The following is a 20,753-nucleotide window of genomic DNA, read 5'->3' as shown; positions in this document are numbered from 1 at the left end:
GTGGAGTTATTATAAGAAAATGTGTCTCTGGGCACAGACATGCAAAAGACCCAAACCCCAGCCGCAACCTGTTTCGTTATGGTAGGAACCAAAATACTTTTGTTCAGCACGGGACTGGACTGGCGGGCAGTTTAAACGGCCGGATGTGACGTTTAGCACAAAAACGTTAGCTAGTGTTTGTGGTTGGCATGCATTTCGGGTGATAGGCAAAACTTCAGGTATAACGCTAGATTTTACCCTTTCTTTTATGATTTACGTCGCCTTTACTAAACAACATTCAGGTTTTATTCGTTTTAATGTCTCAAAAATGTCTGTTAGCGGGGCCGAGGCATTGAGTGCCTGTGACACAGTCATGCTAACAGGTAACGCAGTTGCTATCTGTTGTTTGCTTTGGGGAAATGTCCACTAAGTAATTAGCAGATTTGAGAAAAAAAAATGAAGAAAAAGGTGGCCAAATTAAGACTGAGCCCAAACGAAGAGGCTCGGCTATTGCGGGAGGAGCTAGAAAGGAGGAGGAAACTTCGAATACAGCAGGTAAGAGTTTCCGCTTTGCTTCATGACTGTGATTTAAACCTGGCAGGTGCTCACAGTCAAGTTATCACCGCGGGGATTTTGCTAAGAAAGTCGCCAGTTGCACCAGGCGGCCTTTTCATAATGAATAATTCCATATTAGTAATCGAATTTAGGCTACAGAGCGTTTACATCGGAGTTGTATCTAGTTTCGTACACAGCAAAGGCTCACATCACTTGTGCACTTTAAAGAAGCTGGGGTAAGCGTATATTTAGATTTTTGCATTAGAAACGATGCTTGTCCCTTCAGGGGACGCCACAGCGGAATGCGTTGTGCACTTTGATTTGGAATTAGTGCATCTTGCGCCCTTGGTTTTTACTTACTGCCGCAACCCTCACTTTTTATCCGGGCTCGGGCAGCAGGGGGGCCCTTGGCAGCTGGGTGGAACCAAGGGCTCTTGGAGTTACTAGAAGATGATATAAAATAAATTAACTGGCTGAGATCCAGTTAAGTTATTTATGTTATTTATTTTATGTTGCACCCTTTTCATCTTGTACATATAGAACACGTGATACAAAGAAGGTCCATAGGACTCAAACCCAAAACGACATAACAGAAGTGGTGCAACTAACTGTCCAAGTTTAATATGTGTTGCTCTGTGGCAGTGAACAGTTTTATCCTAACATCTGTGTTTTCATTGCTAAAAACTGATGTGATATGTGCCTTGAGATTCTGTGTAAAAGTCATGCGTGAAAGGTTTTTAACAAAGTTTCATCCTCATTCAAGTTGTTGGGCTCAGTCAAGACAAACATTTTTATTGTAAAATCACCCTTTGGAAAGTCTTGAAACTGTTATTTTAAACCATTTGCACTGACATTCAGGTGCGAGAGCAGCAGCGATACATTGCACTGCAGATCCGCCAAGAAGTTGAACGGAGACGGCAGCAAGAGCTGGAGCACCTTGGGGAAGAGCTGAGGCAGGAGTGGGAGCGACAGCAGAGGGAGAAACTCCAGACTCTGCAGAGGTTATACCAGGAGAGCCTCCAGCTTCTTGGTCAGGGACACAGGAGTGCAAAAGAAAATGTAAGATTGGCCTCTCTACCTTGTCATTGTTGGCTGGAGTAGACAACATGTATTTATGTTAATGAACCTGTCACAACCTAGGGACATTTTAGTTACTGTTGAATTGGTTTGTCACTGTAAACTGTAATATGAATGTGCAAAAAATTAAACTGAGATGATCAAAGGTCAAACTAAAGACAATAACTATCACATGGTAATAATCTCACCAGATCATAAATACAGCATCCACATTATCAACCTAAGCAGATTTTAGTGTGTTTGTTTGTGTGTGTGTGTTGGTAATTTTATTTTATTTTCTAAAGGAACCCGACTTGGCAGCTGTAGCTCAGAGGGAGGAGGAAAATTATGCCAAAGCAGAAGATCGTTATCGAGAAGCCCTGAAAGAGCTCAAATCACAAAAACGTAAAGACCATGAGATGCAAAGCAGGTGAGCATAATCCCAAGCATTCTCAAGAAAGCTGTTTATAATTGTATTATATAAAATTAACTTTTTTATTGCTTTTCTCTAGGGCCATTAATGCCAGGAAAAAGGCACTACAGGCAGAAAAAGAAAGATCAGCAAAAGTTGCCAGCCTCCCACCACCTCCCCCAAACCCAATCCAGGTGAGCCCTTCAGAATATATTGATTGGACAGTTTTTCTGTATTAAGTTGGCACACAACCTCAATTTGACATCTTAAATTTTAGCCTTTAATAAGAATCAATCTGACAAAAGGTTGTTGGCTTATGTGTCATACTGTCAGTGAGGTAAACGATTTCACCTCAGCAGTGCTTACCTATACGTGCAATTCATAAAACACGTTGAGACAATACAAAGTACAATGAGTTTGTAGCTGAGGTAAGAAAGGATTTGGTAAATTAAATCCCATTCTGAGTTATTAGGCTAAAATGATTAGAATTCATTGAGTCTTCCTACTTGTATTAGATCATTATTCAATTAGACATGATTCAAGAGCACCGCACGTCTTCAGTTATGTATATTGTCTGGCATTTTTTTTAAATCCTAATATGAATTATATTTTTATTATTGGGGCAACTGTGGCTTAGGAGGTAGCGCTGTTGTCCGCCAATCCCAGGGTGGTTGTTTTGATTCCCATGTCCTCTTGTCACGTGTTGAAGTGTCCTTGATCAGGACTCTAAGGCCCAAACTTAATTGCTCCCAGTGATTGCAGGCCAGCTGCATAGCAGCTCCCCCATTGGGGTGTGTGTGAGATTATGAATCGTTGAATGAGAAGCAATATAAAGCGCTTTGGGTACCAGTAGAGTAGAAAAGCTCTATGTAAATGCAAACCCTTTACCATTTAAACATTAATAAAAGGTTTGGAAAAAGCCAAGGTAACATGTTTTTTCTTGTTCAAGCAGTACATTGATTCCAAGAAGACCCGCGTAGTAAAGAAATTTGATGTGAGCGCCTTTGCTGACACGCATTATCACATGTCTGAAAACACAGTGGACAGAGAGGTAGACACACAGCAGGTAAACCCATAATTAGTGTTAAAAACTATGCTCACAGTTTGTTGGTCCCTCTTATTTCAGAGTTGTCAAATCTGTATGTTTCTTCAGCCTAATGCCCATGAGAGAGCTGAGCTGGAGTTAAGGAGACTGCAGGACTTACAGAAGGAGGAGAAGTGGAAAAGAGAGGAACAGCTTGAGAAAGCTCGTATGAGAGGAAAACAGGCTCTGAGGAGGGAACAGCTTATGCAGGTACAACTTCCTGTTACTTGATGAGTAGATGATGAGTACACCAAAATTACTTGCCATCATTATTACAAACATTGTTGACTTACAGTGGAAGAGCAGCCTTCAACAAAGAAAAAAAGACTAAGCTAAGATTGTAGTCGTTTGTTTTAACGGGGACATAGATGGTTTGTTTCTAGAATTGCATTTGTCACATAGCAATAATCCTTGTGCATAACTAACTAGCAGTCCATCAGGAAAATGTTAGTAGTAGGATAAAAATGATTTTCCTAAACATGTTCAATTGTGTCATCTCTCATGTTGCCTGTGTTATAATCTAAATTGTGACGGTCTTCTTATGACCGCTGTTGTAAACAAGAGAAGTTAACTAAAAAATCTCAAAGCACTAGTTTAAATATTTGTTTTGGTAATGAAATACAAAGTGGTGTCTATAAGGGCATAGTTCATAGCTCCTGCCCCCGACATCTGTCATTACTAACAAGCAACCAGCGCTTCATTCAGAAGATGGTCATCAGTTGAGTGGAAAACTTTGCATGCCCTTACTATCATTTGACAAAAAGAGAAAATGCAAATAATAATATTTTTTATTAACATGATATTTAGTAAAATAAATGTCTATTTAATGAAAACATTTAAGTTTTACTATTTTTGCCACTTCAGAGTAAGGGGATGCACAGTTACACGATAAAAAGAGAAAGAAACCACTTGGTGTGAAGTTGATCTATTGTATGGCCTCTTATAGGATCGTGAGCGCTTTCTTGTTGAACTGGAACACATGCAGCAGACTGACCTGCTGAGGAGGAGGCAGCAGGTGTCCCAGATACCTCCTCAGATCTTCCATCCTCTCTACAAGAGACAGGAGATGAGGGAGGACTTCCAGAAAGAGATGGAGTTTGCCTTTGAGGACATGTACACAGGAGAAAGGAGTAAGCACTGTCAATTAGTGTTTCAAAAACTGAGAAATTATAACATTTCAAAAAATATTCATGGCAGACGTTCTGTATTGGATTGTATCTAATAACAAAAAATAATACAGAAACAATCGATTGTACCATTAAAGTACTGGTATCAGTATCACTAAAATCAGCAGTGCCATTAAATTCTAAAACTTTAAAAACTATTTTTTTAAAAACTATTCTTCCACCGTTTTCATAGCAAAAGAGGCTGTAGCATGCAAGTAGATTTTAATGGAGCCACTTTAAACCTGGATTTCGTCTGATCACAGGGGTTAAAGGTGACCTGGTTGTCCAGTTGGTGCCTGAGCCTCTGCCAGCTCTTTCAACAGGGAGCCAGGACCAAGAGCTGGATGTCACACTTGATGAAATTGCCACACCAGAAACAGAAAATGCACAACCTCACACAGAGCAAGAAGCTGAAAGCACTGAGCAGGAAACATCTGTTCATGGTAAGGATCCACACCGGATTTCACCAGTTTTTAATCAAATGGTTTTGTTAAAATTTTGTTAAACAAAATCCAGTTGGTCTTTTAGTATTTACACAAAATAAACTCACAGATATTTGATTATTGTGACATTATAGAAATTATGTAACTTTGTAAACCTATCTGCATTTTATCTTCACTTGTAGTCGAGTCCTCCAAACCCAAAACAGCTCCTAGACGTGTGCTAAATAAACTTCTGGATCGTATCAGAAGCCAGAGGAGCCAATGGACTGAGCACAACAGTCACGTCCCTTCCGCTAATTCGTCCATCGCCATCGCAAATCAGATCCCAGAGCATGACACAACCATTGACACAGGTTCTCTGACCAGCGAAGACAGGAACAAAACACCCACCTTTGAGCTCCCTCAGTCCTCTGACTCAGCATCAGGTAAGACATTCAGTGTCACCAGGTGTAATAAAAAATAATGTAGAAGGGCAATGTGATAAGTCTAATATTTTGATATCAGAATAATTGTTTAGATTTTTGAAAAAACAAAACAATTACTTTGAGCAGCACAGCAACAAAAAATTTCTCTGAGCAGCACAGAAGACAACAGAGGAGCCAATTTCAGCAAATACTCCACTTCCTGATGTACTTGCCAACAAAATCCAAGAATTTGAAGAACAAAAGAAAAAGGTAAAAACTTGATTTGATTGGTTTGATTCTCATTTCAATTGTAGGTAATCAGACATGTTTGTCTAGTGACAGTAGTTGGATCACATTTGAGAACTTTGTTGAGATACAACAAAGTTGATGTCTCAGTGAAAACATTCGGTGTCACTTTTGCTAAAATGGTATATGTTTTTAAGAACTTTGTTAAAGATATTAATAGATAGCCATGGACAGTGGCTTTTTGTTTTTGCATTTCATTACTTTAACAGCAAAAAGTTTAATTTAGTATTACTCAAGGTAGCAGTAATAAGCTAAACCTGTTCAGTCCAGCACAACAATTTTTCATGAAACTAAATGCTGTGTCACTAAATAATTTTAATTGGAATTATTTCATAATGATATGTATCTGAAGGTTTGTGCAGAGCATTGTGGGGTCACAAGCAAAGCCACTCAGCGCAGGGAGAGGGGCAGCTGGCAGAGCCTAGGGTATTGGTTCTGAGCGTTTAAAACTTTTTCTTTTTTTTTTCCTGTCCAGGAAGAGGATCTCGAGAGGGAGAAGCAGCAGCAGCTGGTCATGCTCCAGGAGCTGGAGGAGCAGAAGGCCCAATTGGAGCAGTTATTAATTGAAGCTCAGCAAGAGAGAGAACATCTTAAGGTTGCAGTGACACAAGATCTACCTGTTAAACAACCAGAAGTACCTGTCTGTGATCATGAAGTCACCTCCACCACCCCTGCTCTGTCCACTGTGGTATGGTACATTTTCATGTTATTCATGGTTGCAGGGCTTGACATTAACATCTGCTAACCTGATGTCAGGGTGGATTTATATTTTTTTGGATAATACAGTTTTCTTTATGGTGACACTGTTGCCTCATTGGTACAGGGCTCAACAGTGTGAGTTTCAAAAATTGTAATATAATATAATAATTATGTCCCCCATATCTCTGCACCACACAGCCAGTGCTTCCTGCAGGTGAAGATGAACACATCAGAAGGATTAGAGAATACCAACAACGGCTGTTGGAACAAAACAGGTGTGTTAAAGCCTTAAGACTAATTCTTTTTGTGATTTAATCCGTCACTTTGACCACTTTTGCATGCAGTTAACTTTTACCTTCACCGTATCACAGATATACCTCAAAGAATTGAAAGGGTTAAAGGTAGAGGGTGGATTATTTTGTCTATATTGTAAACTCTCGAAGCAAATTTATCTGGTGATAAAGACAAAATTCTCCTGACTATTAATTGTATATCCTTCTTCTTAATTTTAGAATTCACCGTAGGTCTGTGGAAGTCGCACGTCAACGCCTGGAAAAATACCAGAGAGCTCTACAAATTCGGTACAACATGGCCTCCACATTCTTCGTGCCTGCTGAAACTCAAAGGCCTCTGCTCAGTACTCAGGCAGTAAATCATCCAGCTCCACTGCTGCTCCCTATAACCCCACAAGTGCCCGCATACATCCCTGCTACATCCCAAACCTCTGTGGATATTCCCACAAGAGAATTTCACCCGCTGCCTTCACCTTTCCATCTTCCTGCCCCCAGTGTTGATTCCAAGTCACTGCCAGATGAAGTGGAGTCTAAACACAACAGTCACAGGAACCAGTTTCAAAGTGTCACTGCTTGGCTGACTAATAACATAATGGGGAAAGTAACAGAGCACCTTCCACAGACAGTGAGGCTCTCGCCAGCCAACACAGAACATCTGTCTTGCAAATCACATCACTCAACCAGCATTTCAATTCAGTCATCCTCTGATTCCATCCAGGATGTTAGCCCAAGCATCATCGATGCTAAGTCTGGGACCTTGCCAATAAGCTCCCTGAATGTGGTATCCATGAGCTCTAAAGAGGACAAATTGGAGAAGCAGAGACAAATGTTACACGTGGAGTCACTGAGCTCCAGAGAGGATGACTTTGAGAGGCAGAGACAAAAGCTACAGATTGGGTCACTAAGCTCCAGAGAATATGATTTGGAGAATCGTAGACAAGAGCTGCAGGAGGTCAAGACTTGGGTGCTTAACCAGAAGGAGGCAGTGGCACTGCACCAGAGGCAGCAAGAAGAGCACAGACGGAGACAGGAAGTAGAGATGGAGCAGATGAGACGGCAAAAGGAGACACTACAGGCTTTGATTCATGCTGATGCACAAGTAAGTGGGATCCTATTACTGCAATAGATTAATTACTATTAATTAATATAGCGTGTTTAATCAAACCTACATTATGTAATGCAGCATGAAATAAAAATAAAATGCAAGCTCACTCAGATAAAATGTTGAATTCTAAGCATTAATTCTGCTGAAGTGCCCTTTTTAGAACAACAGTGCATTGGGGAAAAATGGTTTTCTCATCTTCAGCCAGTTCCAGTAGCTGCAGGTGAAACGCAGGATTCAGACAACGTCAAACAGACTCGCCGCAAATTACTTGCATCTTTATTGAAAGTTATAGAAGAGTCTAATGGAGGAACTTTATCACATCTAGAGGAGCCTCAAGAGAAAGATGGTTCCCCTCAACGCTCGACATCCAGAATTGGTGAGAAAAGTAACTAACATGATAGAATGGAACTAGTGTTTTCCACCTTGTTCATACAATACATTTTTTTTCTATTAAATAATGAAACGATAAGTACATTTTCCCTGAGAAATGGTTTTAACAACATGGTCATGTTGCTTCTTAGAGATTTGATAATTAAAACATTAGCTTGTTTTGAATGCTCTTTGATTGCAGTCACAACATCCTTTTACTTTATATATTAAGATCCCATCACTGAAAGCCATGTTCCGGCTAGACCTGGCCCAACATCAGTCCTTCCCTCAGGACTTTTCCCTCCTTCTCGAGCAGCCAAACCCCCAGTGACCCGTGTCAGGCTGGGATTCATTGAGATGACTGAACAACATGAGCTCAGTGCTATTCAAGAAGTTGAGTCACCAGTCAACACCAGCCTCGTCACAGGTCAGCTCGGCATCAGAAAAGCGTGAATAACCGTTTATCGTGTCAAGGTGTAAAGAGAAATGTTGATTGTTAATATTTCCTGTCTCCAGGACGTGAGGATGGTGTGGCAGTTCCCCCACGCATTGTGGACTCTGGAGGAGTCTGGGATTTACAGGAGGAATCAGAAATGTCTGCGGCCTCTGACGTGACTCTGCAAACACCCTGTGTGACGAGTATTGGGCAACAGACTGAAGGACCAACCAGGCCTGGGACAAGCTCAGGGATTTTCAACAATCAAATCTGGAGAGAGAGGCTTCTGTCAGGAGCAGGAACCTCTCCGGAATCCTCGAATTCTGGTATGCAGAAGTCAGATGATGAGTAATCGGCTACAGATTGATAGGAAAATTTTATTAAAAGACACTGAAGATCTTTTACATTTTTTGGAACATTGTTTTTCAGATTTAGTTCTGAAAATAATCTCACCACTTTCATCTGACTCTGGGAGAGGAGCTGACTACTCTGGTCCTGCAGTCTACAGGTCTCACACAGAGGTACCGGCTGAAGATGAAAACTATGGCCAGAGTGTTTTTTAGGATTTGTCAAACCCTCTGAGGTTCACAGGTTGTGGATCAATGATGAGAACTAGCCAAATATGAGCACAGGGGGAAATCTGCCTCAGCCAATGATTGTGCTTGAGAAGCTTTTTCTTTTTTCTTGGTGTGGGGTGGATGTGGGTGTATGTATGTGTTTCTGCCCAATGGGTGTGTGTGTGTGTGGGTGTAGGTCTGTGTTTCTGCCCAGTGTGTGTGTGTATGGATGTCTGTTTCTGCCCAGTGGGTGTGTGGATGTGTCTTTCTGTATACTGAGCAATGATGTGAAATTTCTAGAACTGAGGTGTATTTATTTAATGTACACTTCATGATGGCTTCTACACTTGAACTGAGCTCAGTGAGTCACTGGATATGTCATAAACTAAATACAAATTTCAACATCATTTCAATACTAAGTGCTTTTCCAAAAGCCAGTGCTGCAGTTAACATAAAATGGAAATATTACTAATATTGTGCCATAATAGTTTTGCCCATCTGCTGTGGCTCCAGAATGGCACAGTATGTTCCTTAACTGTTGAGTGGCACATAGATTTCCGGAGTCTGTAAAGTTTCTCTTCTTAACACTTGGTATTGTATTTGTGTCAGTCTTCAAATAGACCTGCTGAATCTGACCACCACTCATCAACCACCATCTCAACCGGCAGCTACATCACCACTGATCCTGAGCAAAATACTGGTGAGGAACAGCAGAAGCATGTGGAGCACTGTGCTTTCGTCATTTGTTTTTCTTGCATTTGGCCATGTGGTTGGTTGATTCAAGGATCCAAAAAGTAGTAACTGTACAGGACAAAAAGAAGCTGAAACAATAATCTACTTAAATCCGGATTTTTCGATATTACGTGGAGAATCTTAATTATGTGCTTTAGAGTTGTCCGCATTATTGGTCGACCTGTTTGCCTAAATCTACTCTTTTCTCATAATACTTGTCATTAGAAAACTCCCTACTTGTCAGACATTGTGAGGAACAAGGATTAAGAGAAGAACTTCTGAACATCTCTTCACCCTCCGGTCAAAGCTCCTGCATTAAGGACCCCTCTGCTGCAGCCCATCCTGGTCTGGCAGTACACTCTCTGTTTAATGACAGCAGCATCCAGCAAATTATAGACCGATACACAAGGGAGCTGAACATCTCCCTCAGCACTGTTGGGAGAACCACAGGTATATAACACATCACCAAAATACCCTGCTCCCTCCTTTCTCTCCATTGTTGATATACTTTTTTCCAGACTGGAGGCTGCGTGCACACACTGTAATAATCACTCGTACATTTGCCTTTAATGTTCCCTTTCTTCTTATTTTGTCTACTGTATCCTATTAACATTCTGACTTATGAGGTGCAAAATAAATACAGTAGGAAGTAAAAACTCTTTCTAGGTTTAATAAAGATCCTCTTTGATGGATTGATATTAATTTCCACATCTCGGCCCTCAGTGAACACGTCCAAGTTGGTTCACAGTTATACTGAGGTGTGAAGCAGTATCCCTGTAACAATGTCTACAAATGTCTGTATCTAACACAGTCCAAAGTCAAAAGTGGTAACCACACAAAAGAAATGTTTGCAGTCCTGCAAAGTAAAAAAGAAAAAGGGGGGGAAAAAAAGTTGGGCTTTTTTTATTTTTTATCTGCTGCCTAATCAGCCTAATCTCACTATATAGCTTCGTCGGTCGATGGGATCTTAGCTTCTTACTTTTCATTTTTTCCTCTTTGTTCCTTAGAGAGTGAAGACTTGAGTGTGGAGGAACCTGGCTCGTCAGTTTCTCAGCATTCATTGGTTCAAGCCTCTGAGAAAGGGGTGGAAGATGAAGGCTCCACGTGTCATCTGCCTCTTCCTTCAGACACAGCAGGGACACAGAGGTGTGACAACTTGGGTGAAGACATGTTACTGGCTGAGGACCCAGATCAGGACTCTTTCAGACCTCTGATTGGCCAGTTGGCAGATGAGTCATCTCTTCTCACTGCTGATCACAGGGAGGTGGCCATGGAGCGACTGGTTGGTCACCCATCTGCTCACTCATCCATGATCGGTCCAGCTTCAGTGAGCTTGGACCAAGGTGGATGGGATTCTACTTTGAGTAGGATGATTGGTCGACTCTCCCATATGTCGGGCTCTCAATTGCTGAGTCGTGGGCAGGACTTTTATGCAAGTCAGCTGGTGTTGGAACAATCATCGACGTGGTTGGTTGAAGGTCAGGGGGAGAGCCGGATGAGACCCCTGGTTGGGGAGCTGGATGATGATCAGAGTGGAAGCTCAGGTAATAGGAGGATGGTGTAGGTTAACCGAAATATGCAGTGAGGTATTTAATTTATTATTGAACAAAAGAGATTCCAGATTTGTGCTTATTAACTTAAATAGTTCGTCATTTTTTAAATGTTTTGTTACCTTACTAATGTATAAATGTAAATAATTGTTGGTTGCAGTCCTATCTTGGAACATCCCCACTAAATTCGACACTTCCCACACAACCCATCTGCTGTTTGTAGGTGAAAGAACTTGTGTGAATCTTCACGTCTCATCTGAGGCCACTGTGCCATCATACCCAGCGCTGCATCCTCAACCCTCATCACAGAGCAGCTCTGCTGCAGGTGTGAATGCACAAACACAGGAGCAGACACTGCAGAACCAAACTGATCCAATGGACCTGAGCCCAGAGAGGACGGAAGGTGAGGCATAAAACAAGTGTATCAGTGGAAAATTGTAGCTTGTTTGTGTGTGGATGTTTCTGTATACTGAGCAATGATGTGACATTACTGGATCTGAAGTGTTTTAATAAATATACATTTCATGATGGCTTCTACACTTGAACTGAGCTCAGTGAATCAGACTGCATGTAGGATTATATTCCCTTTTATTTTGATGTGCTAAAACAAATCATTAATTTACATTTAATGCACATTCAGCTACTACAAATGTTCTTTGATCACTTTTAATTTATCCGGCGTATAAACTTTACAGATGTAACTTCCGTTAGATGTATTCATATAACATTGTTACTGGTGATGAAAGAACATATGTAGAAGGTTAATGTTTTTGTTAATGATAAACTACTGGCTGAATATCTAGTAAATATTATCTTTAAAAGATGTTTATGCTCTGTTTGACATTTCAAAAAAAGGGGAATGCAAATTGTTTCACCAAACCTTATTAGACTGAGTCCTGTGTTCATGTTTTCTGTATACTGAGCAATGATGTGACATTACTGGACCTAAAGTGTTTTAATAAATATACATTTCATGATGGTTTCTACACTTGAACTGAGCTCAGTGAATCAGACTGCATGTAGGATTATATTCCCTTTATTTTGATGTGCTGAGACAAATCATTAATTTACATTTAATGCACATTCAGCTTGTAATTAGTAAACTAACTTGAGCATCATTGTTTAAAAAAAAAATTGCACGAGCAGACTCAAATTAAGACTCCAGGAAATCTGCCTGTGATTTTCTTACCTTATTAGACCATGTCCTATGTTCATGTTTAAACATTTTTTATTAAATGTTTTCCCCAGGCCCAGTCTCATTCCGCTCACTTTTGGCTGAGTTCACCCACAACGAAACAGCAGAAGCCTCCATGACCTTTCACCTACCTGAACATGAAGTGCCTAGCTCTCCTGATGAACATCCAGGAAGCAGGGAGCCTAGTGATTCAACACCTTCTGAAGAGTCTGATTATACTGTACAGTCTGAACCATCACCTGAGCTCCTTCGAGCAGAGGAGCAGTCCGGCTGCTTGCCAGCTTTATGTGAATCCTTCTCCAATCTCACCACCTCTCAGTGCTTTGCCCATGAATCAGTGCTCATGGTGTGTGATGCTACACCTTCTCTGTCCATGCCACTGCCACAGGTAGGGAAGTATTGTAGAAAGACATAGATGATTAGTGCCAGTCAGTTACATGTGTACTGAGGAAGTAAGGTTTGAGCCACGATCCAACCTGCTGAATGCTTTTCCTGTCCCAGATAAAATATTGGTTGGATTTTCTTACATTGCGTTACATTTTGTTTTTTTTTTATAACTTGTATGCTGAGGTGTGTACTGTCTTCTGTCCCTGGATCTCAGGAAATGGTCAGTGAGAAGGGGATCCTGGAGCAATCGGAGATAACCTTAGTGAGTCTGACAGACACCTCACTGCAAGACCAAGACACAACCATCACTGAAGAGGCAGCTGGGGAAAACAAACAGTTAGAAGGGGTGAAGGAGACAGAGAGAGAGGTAATGAGACAAATGTCAGTCTACAAATGACTTCAGCTGCAAGATCCTTTTTGATCTTGAAACATAAACCTTGTCTTTTGTAGGGATCAGAATCCACATTGTTATCAGAGAAGATGCCAAAGGACAAAAACCAATTGCAGCCAGGTAAAGACTATACATGTAACACATTATTGGAAACTGCTTTTGGTTTTAAAGATGTGAAAAGTATTTGACATACTCATTAGGTGCAACTTGTGTTTTCTATATTAACAATGTCAAGCAATCAATACATCCTCTGTGCCTTGATCTGTTTTTTTGGATTGAGGTCATAATAGGCAGTGAAGTTCCTGCTGGGCTGCATTATATTAAGAGGTGGATCTGATGTGTTGGCCTCATTTATTTTACATAGGATGATCAAACATTGTACTGTAAAACGTGACCCCATAATTCTCTCACCGCTCTTTCATATTTAGTGAAGTTCTTGGAGTTTCAGTGGTGTCCGAGCAGAGACCTGCCGGAGGTCTATCAGAAGAATTGCAAAGACCTGCACCAGAAATCGTGTCTCAGAGTGGAGAAAATCAAGGCCAAACGGGCTCTGGCCAAGATTCAACCTGAGACTCAAGCTCTGTCTGCAGCAAGACAGCAGTCTGAAGCTAATGAATCCCAACCACTCAAGATCAAATCAGGACCTCAACAGAAGACTAAGAACAAATCAAAGGCAGGACAGACTGAGCAGCACCAAACTGGTGAAACTCTTACCAGGCAGAAAAAGGCCCAGCCTCCCCCTACAGGTATTATACTTTTATACCGTAACTTTTTACATCATATTCAATCCTTTAAAAAATGTTTAGTACCTGTATCAGAAATTAACCTTGCACATTAAACCAACATCCCCTTTGGTTCTGTTCTCAGTTGTTGACTTCAGGCTACAAAATGTTGGTGAGGTGAAGATCAACACAACAGAGCAAAGGAAAAAGGAGGTTTCCGAGATGCACCAGAGAACTCAGAGGTACTGCTGGAACCTTCTACTGTGAATTGTACATAATATCTTGTCTGCCTAAATACCACACAGTTTACCAAAGCAAAGTATATCTGTGTACAATTCATGTTTCTGCAGATTGTACGAACAGCTGGAGGAGGTGAAGCATCAGAAAGTGATCAGGAGCAGACAGGAAGCTTATGCAAAAAACAGACTGAAGGCCAAAGAGTTCCACAAAGTAAGACAATGTCAAATTACAGAACAGCAGTCAACTAGATTTTTGTGCTTATTAATATTCTACAATCTTTACAGAAAACGCTACAGAAGCTTCGTGCCAAGGAGACTCAGTGACTTTTGAATGTTTTTTTTTTTTTTCTTTTCTGTAAATTTAAGTTATTTTGTAGTTTTATCAATAAAGCATTTATTTGAATCTACTTTTGCAATCAAGATTTGGAGACTACATAACTTTTTGCTTTGGTTCAAAGAAGATTCTTTAATGAGAAACATCCATAAAGTTGTTTACAGACATACAAAAGTACCTGTTCCTGTTTTTACAGCAGTGAACTGAGAAACCATTCATTTGTAGACAAACTGTCCCCTACTAGAGGATTAGTGAGGTCAGTTTAGAATTAGCATAGTCTGTCATGTAGTTATGCATTTCTTAAACTACAGTTCGTCATCTGTGGGGAGATGTTAACGAAGAAAAGTAACCAATAACCTCTTAATAATCAATAATCCTCTGCATTAGTTAGGAACAGACAAGCCCACCCTCCCACAGAAAGGCCGCAGCTGATATGATGATTAAACCTCAAGAGATCAAAGTTCAGAGTTTGGAAAAAATGACTTCCTTGTGGCTTTTCTTCTCCATGGCAGCCTGAACTGATTTCATCACATCGTGAGTCTGAAGCATGCTCATGTTCCATGTGGCCTAGAAAAGGATGAAGATGATGATAGAATTTGGTGTTAGCTGTATTTAAAAAGCACTTACATTGAGTTACAGCTTCCTCAGAAAAGCTGATTTCTTAACTCCCAAATTAAAACGCTTTTTTCTTTTTTTAGAAATCGGAGTAGGGGATTAGGGAAACCTCATTTTACCAAAGGTGAACAGGCTGTTTGTGTCTCCTTCCTTTTCAGTGAGACAAACACACCACAAAAAGTTGGGTAGCAGTCATCAGCTAGTTAAGTTAGTCAGATTTCCAGTTAATGAAAACTTAAGTTCATGTAAATGCAGTCAGTAGGACTTGAGGGTACAAGTTCTTACCATGTAGTTCAGTCCCTCTTCCACACTGTGGTCTCTGGCGTAGATGAGGTTGACCTTGGTGCCCTGCACAGCGACGGGGCTTCGACCTGCGATTTCTCCGGCCATCTCCAGAGCTCCAGCCATCATGTCCTCCTTATTTGCAAACACTCGGCTGGACAAGGTACATGTGGAGAACTTAAAAATAACTGACAGCGTCTCTTTGAAAGTAAAGCAACACAAAACAATGCTCCCAGATTGTCGTCTAAATAATAAAGACAAATCAGTAGAAGAACAGGAAATAAATTCTTTGTTCATTGGTAACTTGGTATTTCTATTAAATTTTACATTGCTCTCTTTTTGAAAAATAAAAAACAAAACAAAACCTTTCATACTTCTAGTTTTCAGTTTTTTTTCTGTGCAGATGAGTTACATACCTGACCAGTCCACTGCTCTTGGCTTCGTCTGCATACATTTTCCTGGCAGTCAGAGCCAACTCGTTCACCAGGCTGGAGAAAATGGGAGAGTAATACGGTTTTATACAAAAGTTAAATGTCGAAAACTCGACTAAGAAACAGTTTTGCTGTAAATCACTTCTACGCTGTTTCTTTGTTTCCTGGTTAGGAGGTTTAGCTCTACGGCTGTCGTATTTAACACACAGGAACGCGTCTAAAATAGGAACACTGCAGATTTATTCAATAACTTCAGTCTGTCTGCCTTCACATGAAGAGAAAGAAGAACTGTGGCAAGCTTCTACCTGCTAAGTGCCTCTGCAGGTATTGAAGGTTTACCTGCGGCTGCCAATGACTTTAGGGAGTCTCTGCAGAGTTCCAACATCTGCTGCCAGTCCAACATCAACTTCCTTTCAGGTCAAACAGATTGTGGTAACGTCAAACAAACAAATAAAATCATTTACGACATAGATAATATTAAATGTATTCTACATCTATTCAGGTGTGAGAAGATACGAACTGTTTATGCATCAAAAATTAATTTTTTACATTTAAAACCTGTTTTTTTTTGTTGTTTTTCTATTATAACAAATCTCCAATAAGGCAGATTTTGTGGGATTACAAATTTTTCCTAAAGCATGTGAACCTGAATACGCCAATATTGGAGACTCTATAAAACTAACACCCTTTCCCCATTTATCAGTTTAACATTTGCACTCTTCAACACATTTGCTTGATATATAAAACTCCGCTGAAGACGTACTCACCTTCACCTGGAACCAGGCATCCTGAGTGCACAAACGAATGTCACAGGCTGTGATCAAGTCAACACCTGCCACAGGGAACAAAATGATCAGCTAGAAGCAGAGAAATATGTTAATATAGCAAAGTCAGTTTAAATGCATTGTTTTACATTTACACTCATAGAAAGTTGAAAATTGGTGAAGTCGCCCTTTAAGCTAGCGCTGTTGTGAAACTCTGAATCATTCCCCTCTGCCCACTCCTCCCCCTCCCTGCTATTAAACAGCTTTACCTCACGTTACCCCCCAACACACTGCAGTGCTTCACGTGGTCACGTTAAAATAAATAAAGACTTTAAGAATTCTTGTTTGATGAAACTAAGTCAACGCATTGGTTTTATGTAACTAAGTACATTTTGGTTTTTTAAGTATTTGCATTTTATCTTACTTTTATTCTGCTACAATTCAGGGGGGGAAATTGGACTTTTTATTCACAGCTTTGGTTAATTTGCAGATGCAAAATGTGATCAACGAAAAACAATGATGTATAATATGGATCTGTCTGTAGATACAGTGGGTAGAATTACATTCAGCTTTACCTGCTGCTGTTTCTGTTCCACATTTTTATGTGCGAGTGGATATGAGTGGATTGATTTGGAGTCTCATGCTAGTGCTAGCTTCAGGTGCATACTTCATTCATATTTAAACAATCTGAATTTCTCTTTGGCACAATAACAGTGTGATGATAATGAGCATAATGATAATGTTCCACCTCCTCCAACACAGGCTCCATGGACAGCAACCACAACAGGCTTTGGACACTATAAGAAAAAAAGAGCAGTTACACATTTCACAGGAAAATACACAACTCAACATTTTTAATGTCGCTCCAATACAACAAGTGACTGTCCTGATTTTACAGTTACAGTTACAGTTAGTCATTCAAAACAACATTAATTGGCAGTTAGTTTGGTGACAAGTAATTTCAGCAATTTTTCAAGCAACAATTTGTACTGGGAGTATTAAAACACTAAGTAAAAGTAGAAAAAGCAACTGTAATAATACTTGGTAAAGTAAAGCCGGTAAAGTTTTGCGTTTAAAATGATAAAGTACTTCACATACTGGTATGTAGTTTGAGGATTTTACATTGTTTGTTTCTTGAGTATAACTATAGTTATCAAATTACTGCAGTTGAGTAAAAGTACAATATGTGACTCTGAAATGTAGTATGAAGCAGTAGAAAATGGAAATACTCAAGTAAAGTAAAAATACCTCACATCTCTGTTACAGTACTAAATAAATGTACATTTTTTAAATATTCTATTAATTCCTTGGAGCGATAATCACAACAAATCTGCAGTTCTCTACCTTCTCTATGACAGAAAATGATTCTTGATATTTTGCAACTGTTCTTCTGAGGTTCCAGGAAACTCTGGCTGTGTCGTCTCCCTCTGGCTGGAGAATGTCACCAGCCATGTCCATCAGGTCGAGACCTGGACAGAAACAAAGCACGGAGAATAAAGAAATGTCTACTACGAAAATAGTGCCATCAAAAATAGTAAAGAGTCAAACCTACCAGCTGTGAAGATCTTCCCTGCAGCAGAAAACACCACCACTCTGCAATCTGGGTCTACAGCAATTTCATTAAAGCAGTCTACCATCTCACTGGGAGCAACAAAGAAACAAAAAACAAACCTCCTGTTCATGCTTCAGCAGAAAAGCTTCATTTTTGTTATAACATTTATTTCAGACAGTCACATCAAACCTAAAGCCTAAGGATGTATCCAAGCATTTAGACGTCCCTGTAACTACAGCTAAAAAAGGTTATTTATAGGTTTGAGATCCATGGGATTTTAGCAAAGCTGAACCTGCTGGAGCCGTTTGTTCAGGATGTATAACACTACCTGTTGGCAGGTGCAAAAGTGTGACTGAGAGCTACATGACTGCCTCTAAATGTATTAAAACCAGTAAAATATGCAATGAGTGAGGGGCTGTGAATGCTTCCTGAAACAATCAGCAAATCACTGCATATTAACTTTAACCGATTCTTGCCTCCAGAAAGCTTTGTTCATGGCGTTGCGTTTCTCGGGACGGTGAAGCTCCACATGTGTGATGGACTCTGTTGGACGACTGATGGACAGGGTAGCGTAAGGTGAGGTGGGACCCTTTGAAGAGGACATGGCCCTGACCAAAGCCTGGCTGGGCAGCCACAACCCCCTGTCTGACAATGAAAGAGAAAAAACTAATAAAAACAACGGAATAGAAACGCAGCAACAGGATGAGACTGAATTCCTTTGCATGAGTATTTTTGAACTGTTAGAAGGATAAAAGAACATAACCTTCAGCTGTCATCCCTAATATTTTACCCTGCACTACATGATAGACAGATGCACATCCATGATGTGAATCTTTTGTTCAACCACATCCCAAAGATGCTCTACAGGAGTTGGATCTAGTGACTGTGGAGGCCATCTGATTAAAAGTCAATTTCAAGAAATCAGTTTGAGATGATTTTAGCTTTGAGACATGGTGCGTTATAAAGAGAAGGTATTAAAATAAAATATTGAAATATAAATGATTGATGAATTCCAATTTGAATTTTTAGTAACGCAATTGTTATATTAAGCGAAAAAAAATCTGACACAGAACTAAAAATATATATGTATTATTTTATTCAATATTTTATTCAGTATTTTCATCTCTGTTGTGGGGATTTTCTACTTTTATTTGTCTTGTGTGAAATACATTTTAGATTTTTTTTAGTCTTTAGTCTACTTGTTGTTCATCATGTTGGGTTTTGTATAGTCTTGTTTATTTATAACACTATTAACATTACCGTGACCTTTCTATTTTTTTATAGGTGTCCTTTATTTATTAGAATTTTGTGCTTAATTCAGCGGAGTCGCTGTGACTAAACAGCACAGGAGGTAATTTCTGCCAACAGCCATCAGTCTGTACAGTTCCTCTCTGCGGCATCATTTCACCACAACATAACTACAATAACTGTAACATTCACTGTTTCTGCATGTGCACGAGTAGAGGAACATCTCTCTGGCTTTTTAGGACTGTTCACCTCACTAAACTGCACAATGTACCGTGGATTAATAGTATTGTTATTGTTTTACTTTTTTACAACTTCATTAATATCTTTTTACAGCTACTGCAACACAAACATTTCTCTCCGGGGATTAATACATTTGCTATGTATTAGTTGCCTTCCTAGTGTGAAAGATAGTAAAATATATGTGGTCAAAACATAAAAGTATGCCCGTGTATTTAATCTACAATTTCCTCGACATCACAATTCAAAGTTTTGGTTTATTCCAATAAAGATGTATGTACTAGTAAATACATTTAGTATACAAACTAGTACTAGCTATTGGAGGTGACAAACATGTGAGTAGTACATATAACCTTGGGTGCACAGTAACGGTGCTTTCTTTGTGAAACACAAATAGTTCAGGGCAAAAGTACAAAATATTAATCCATAAGTGCGTGTGTGTGTGTGTGTGTGTGTTTCCGACTTCATAGTGTTTTCACAGCCTGAAATGTCTTCAAGTGTAGAGGAATTAACAAAACGTTTGAGCCAAACAGATTCCAAACTCTGATGACCTGTATTATGTGACCTTTCACCTACATGGCCATAGAAAGCTTTTGTTAGCCTCAAATATACATATTCATATTCATATACATATACACACGCACTAGTACAAGCGAATACGTGTGACCAGCACACGTAAGATACCTGCCGCACCGTGAAATTCTAACAAAAATATATAAAATAACCGACAAAAGGTAAAACAAAACATCAACAACGTCACTTACATTTCGTGAGAGCTGACCTGACAGAGAACGACAACATTGTCCTTTAAATCTTTGCAATACGAGTCCAAAGTCTTGGTTGCAACAAAACTGGCCAACAGAAAATGACTCCACTTCACCTGCCTCCTGTCACTGTCCCGGTTAGCTAACGTTAGCTAACGACAAACAGGAAACACTGTCTTACCTAAGGTTTTTGGTGGGTACTATTAGCCGATGGATTGACAGTAAAAGGAAAAGCTACATCGGTAGCGTTGGAAAGAGCAAAAGCTGTAGATGAACAAATATAGTTTTGTACAATAACAATAAAACATTTACTGGCTGATTGTTTGCAAGTTAGCATAGGTTAGCCTAAGACTGATACGGTGGCCGACGAAGCCCAAATTTGATGGTCAAAAACCTTGATGGGCAAAAAAAAAAGCAGATTGGTAAAAATAAAATACACACAAACA

The 20,753-nt window shown here is 39.8% G+C and overlaps 2 protein-coding genes across 3 annotated transcripts; one reads left to right on the top strand and one right to left on the bottom strand.

The window, feature by feature from the left end:
• The first annotated feature begins 93 nt into the window (after positions 1-93).
• cep295 (centrosomal protein 295) lies at positions 94-14,502 on the top strand. Its single transcript, XM_067506922.1, has 28 exons — positions 94-534; positions 1,393-1,593; positions 1,896-2,020; positions 2,103-2,196; positions 2,952-3,068; positions 3,156-3,296; positions 4,033-4,216; positions 4,516-4,695; positions 4,878-5,120; positions 5,275-5,369; positions 5,881-6,093; positions 6,303-6,379; positions 6,617-7,496; positions 7,704-7,878; positions 8,104-8,298; positions 8,388-8,633; positions 8,737-8,828; positions 9,474-9,564; positions 9,822-10,046; positions 10,604-11,140; positions 11,370-11,549; positions 12,395-12,729; positions 12,943-13,095; positions 13,179-13,239; positions 13,548-13,865; positions 13,987-14,083; positions 14,192-14,291; positions 14,366-14,502. The coding sequence occupies exons 1-28, from the start codon at positions 436-438 to the stop codon at positions 14,402-14,404; spliced, it is 5,493 nt and encodes a 1,830-aa protein (XP_067363023.1). The 5' UTR covers positions 94-435; the 3' UTR covers positions 14,405-14,502.
• A 17-nt stretch (positions 14,503-14,519) lies between these two features.
• ech1 (enoyl CoA hydratase 1, peroxisomal) lies at positions 14,520-20,672 on the bottom strand. Of its 2 annotated transcripts, none has more exons than XM_067506925.1 (10): positions 20,489-20,672; positions 18,535-18,703; positions 18,059-18,147; positions 17,851-17,975; positions 17,255-17,303; positions 16,510-16,574; positions 16,082-16,152; positions 15,728-15,799; positions 15,315-15,465; positions 14,520-14,981 (listed from the first exon to the last, which is right to left on the bottom strand). In XM_067506925.1, exons 2-10 carry the CDS (start codon positions 18,660-18,662, stop codon positions 14,877-14,879), a joined length of 855 nt encoding a protein of 284 aa, XP_067363026.1. In that variant the 5' UTR covers positions 18,663-18,703; positions 20,489-20,672; the 3' UTR covers positions 14,520-14,876. The 2 variants fall into 2 exon arrangements, with proteins under 2 accessions (XP_067363026.1, XP_067363025.1); XM_067506924.1 differs by lacking the exon at positions 20,489-20,672 and adding an exon at positions 20,308-20,472.
• Positions 20,673-20,753: the final 81 nt, after the last annotated feature.

This window comes from Channa argus, chromosome 6, assembly GCF_033026475.1.
Source record: "Channa argus isolate prfri chromosome 6, Channa argus male v1.0, whole genome shotgun sequence".
NCBI classification, from domain to species: domain Eukaryota; kingdom Metazoa; phylum Chordata; class Actinopteri; order Anabantiformes; family Channidae; genus Channa; species Channa argus.
Note: the sequence above shows the minus strand (reverse complement) of the source record. Positions and strands in the feature narration are given on the sequence as shown.

Bases quoted from the DNA above. Each gene is read 5' to 3' on its own strand.
- cep295 (XM_067506922.1), top strand. From the start codon at position 436: ATGAAGAAAAAGGTGGCCAAATTAAGACTGAGCCCAAACGAAGAGGCT. The intron at 4,696-4,877 runs GTAAGGATCCAC...CTTCACTTGTAG, and splicing joins GCAGGAAACATCTGTTCATG to TCGAGTCCTCCAAACCCAAA. The intron at 8,634-8,736 runs GTATGCAGAAGT...ATTGTTTTTCAG, and splicing joins TCCGGAATCCTCGAATTCTG to ATTTAGTTCTGAAAATAATC.
- ech1 (XM_067506924.1), bottom strand. From the start codon at position 20,344: ATGTTGTCGTTCTCTGTCAGGTCAGCTCTCACGAAAT. The intron at 17,976-18,058 runs GTAGGTTTGACT...GTTTCTGTCCAG, and splicing joins AGGGAAGATCTTCACAGCTG to GTCTCGACCTGATGGACATG. The intron at 15,466-15,727 runs GTATGTAACTCA...TACCTTGTCCAG, and splicing joins AAGAGCAGTGGACTGGTCAG to CCGAGTGTTTGCAAATAAGG.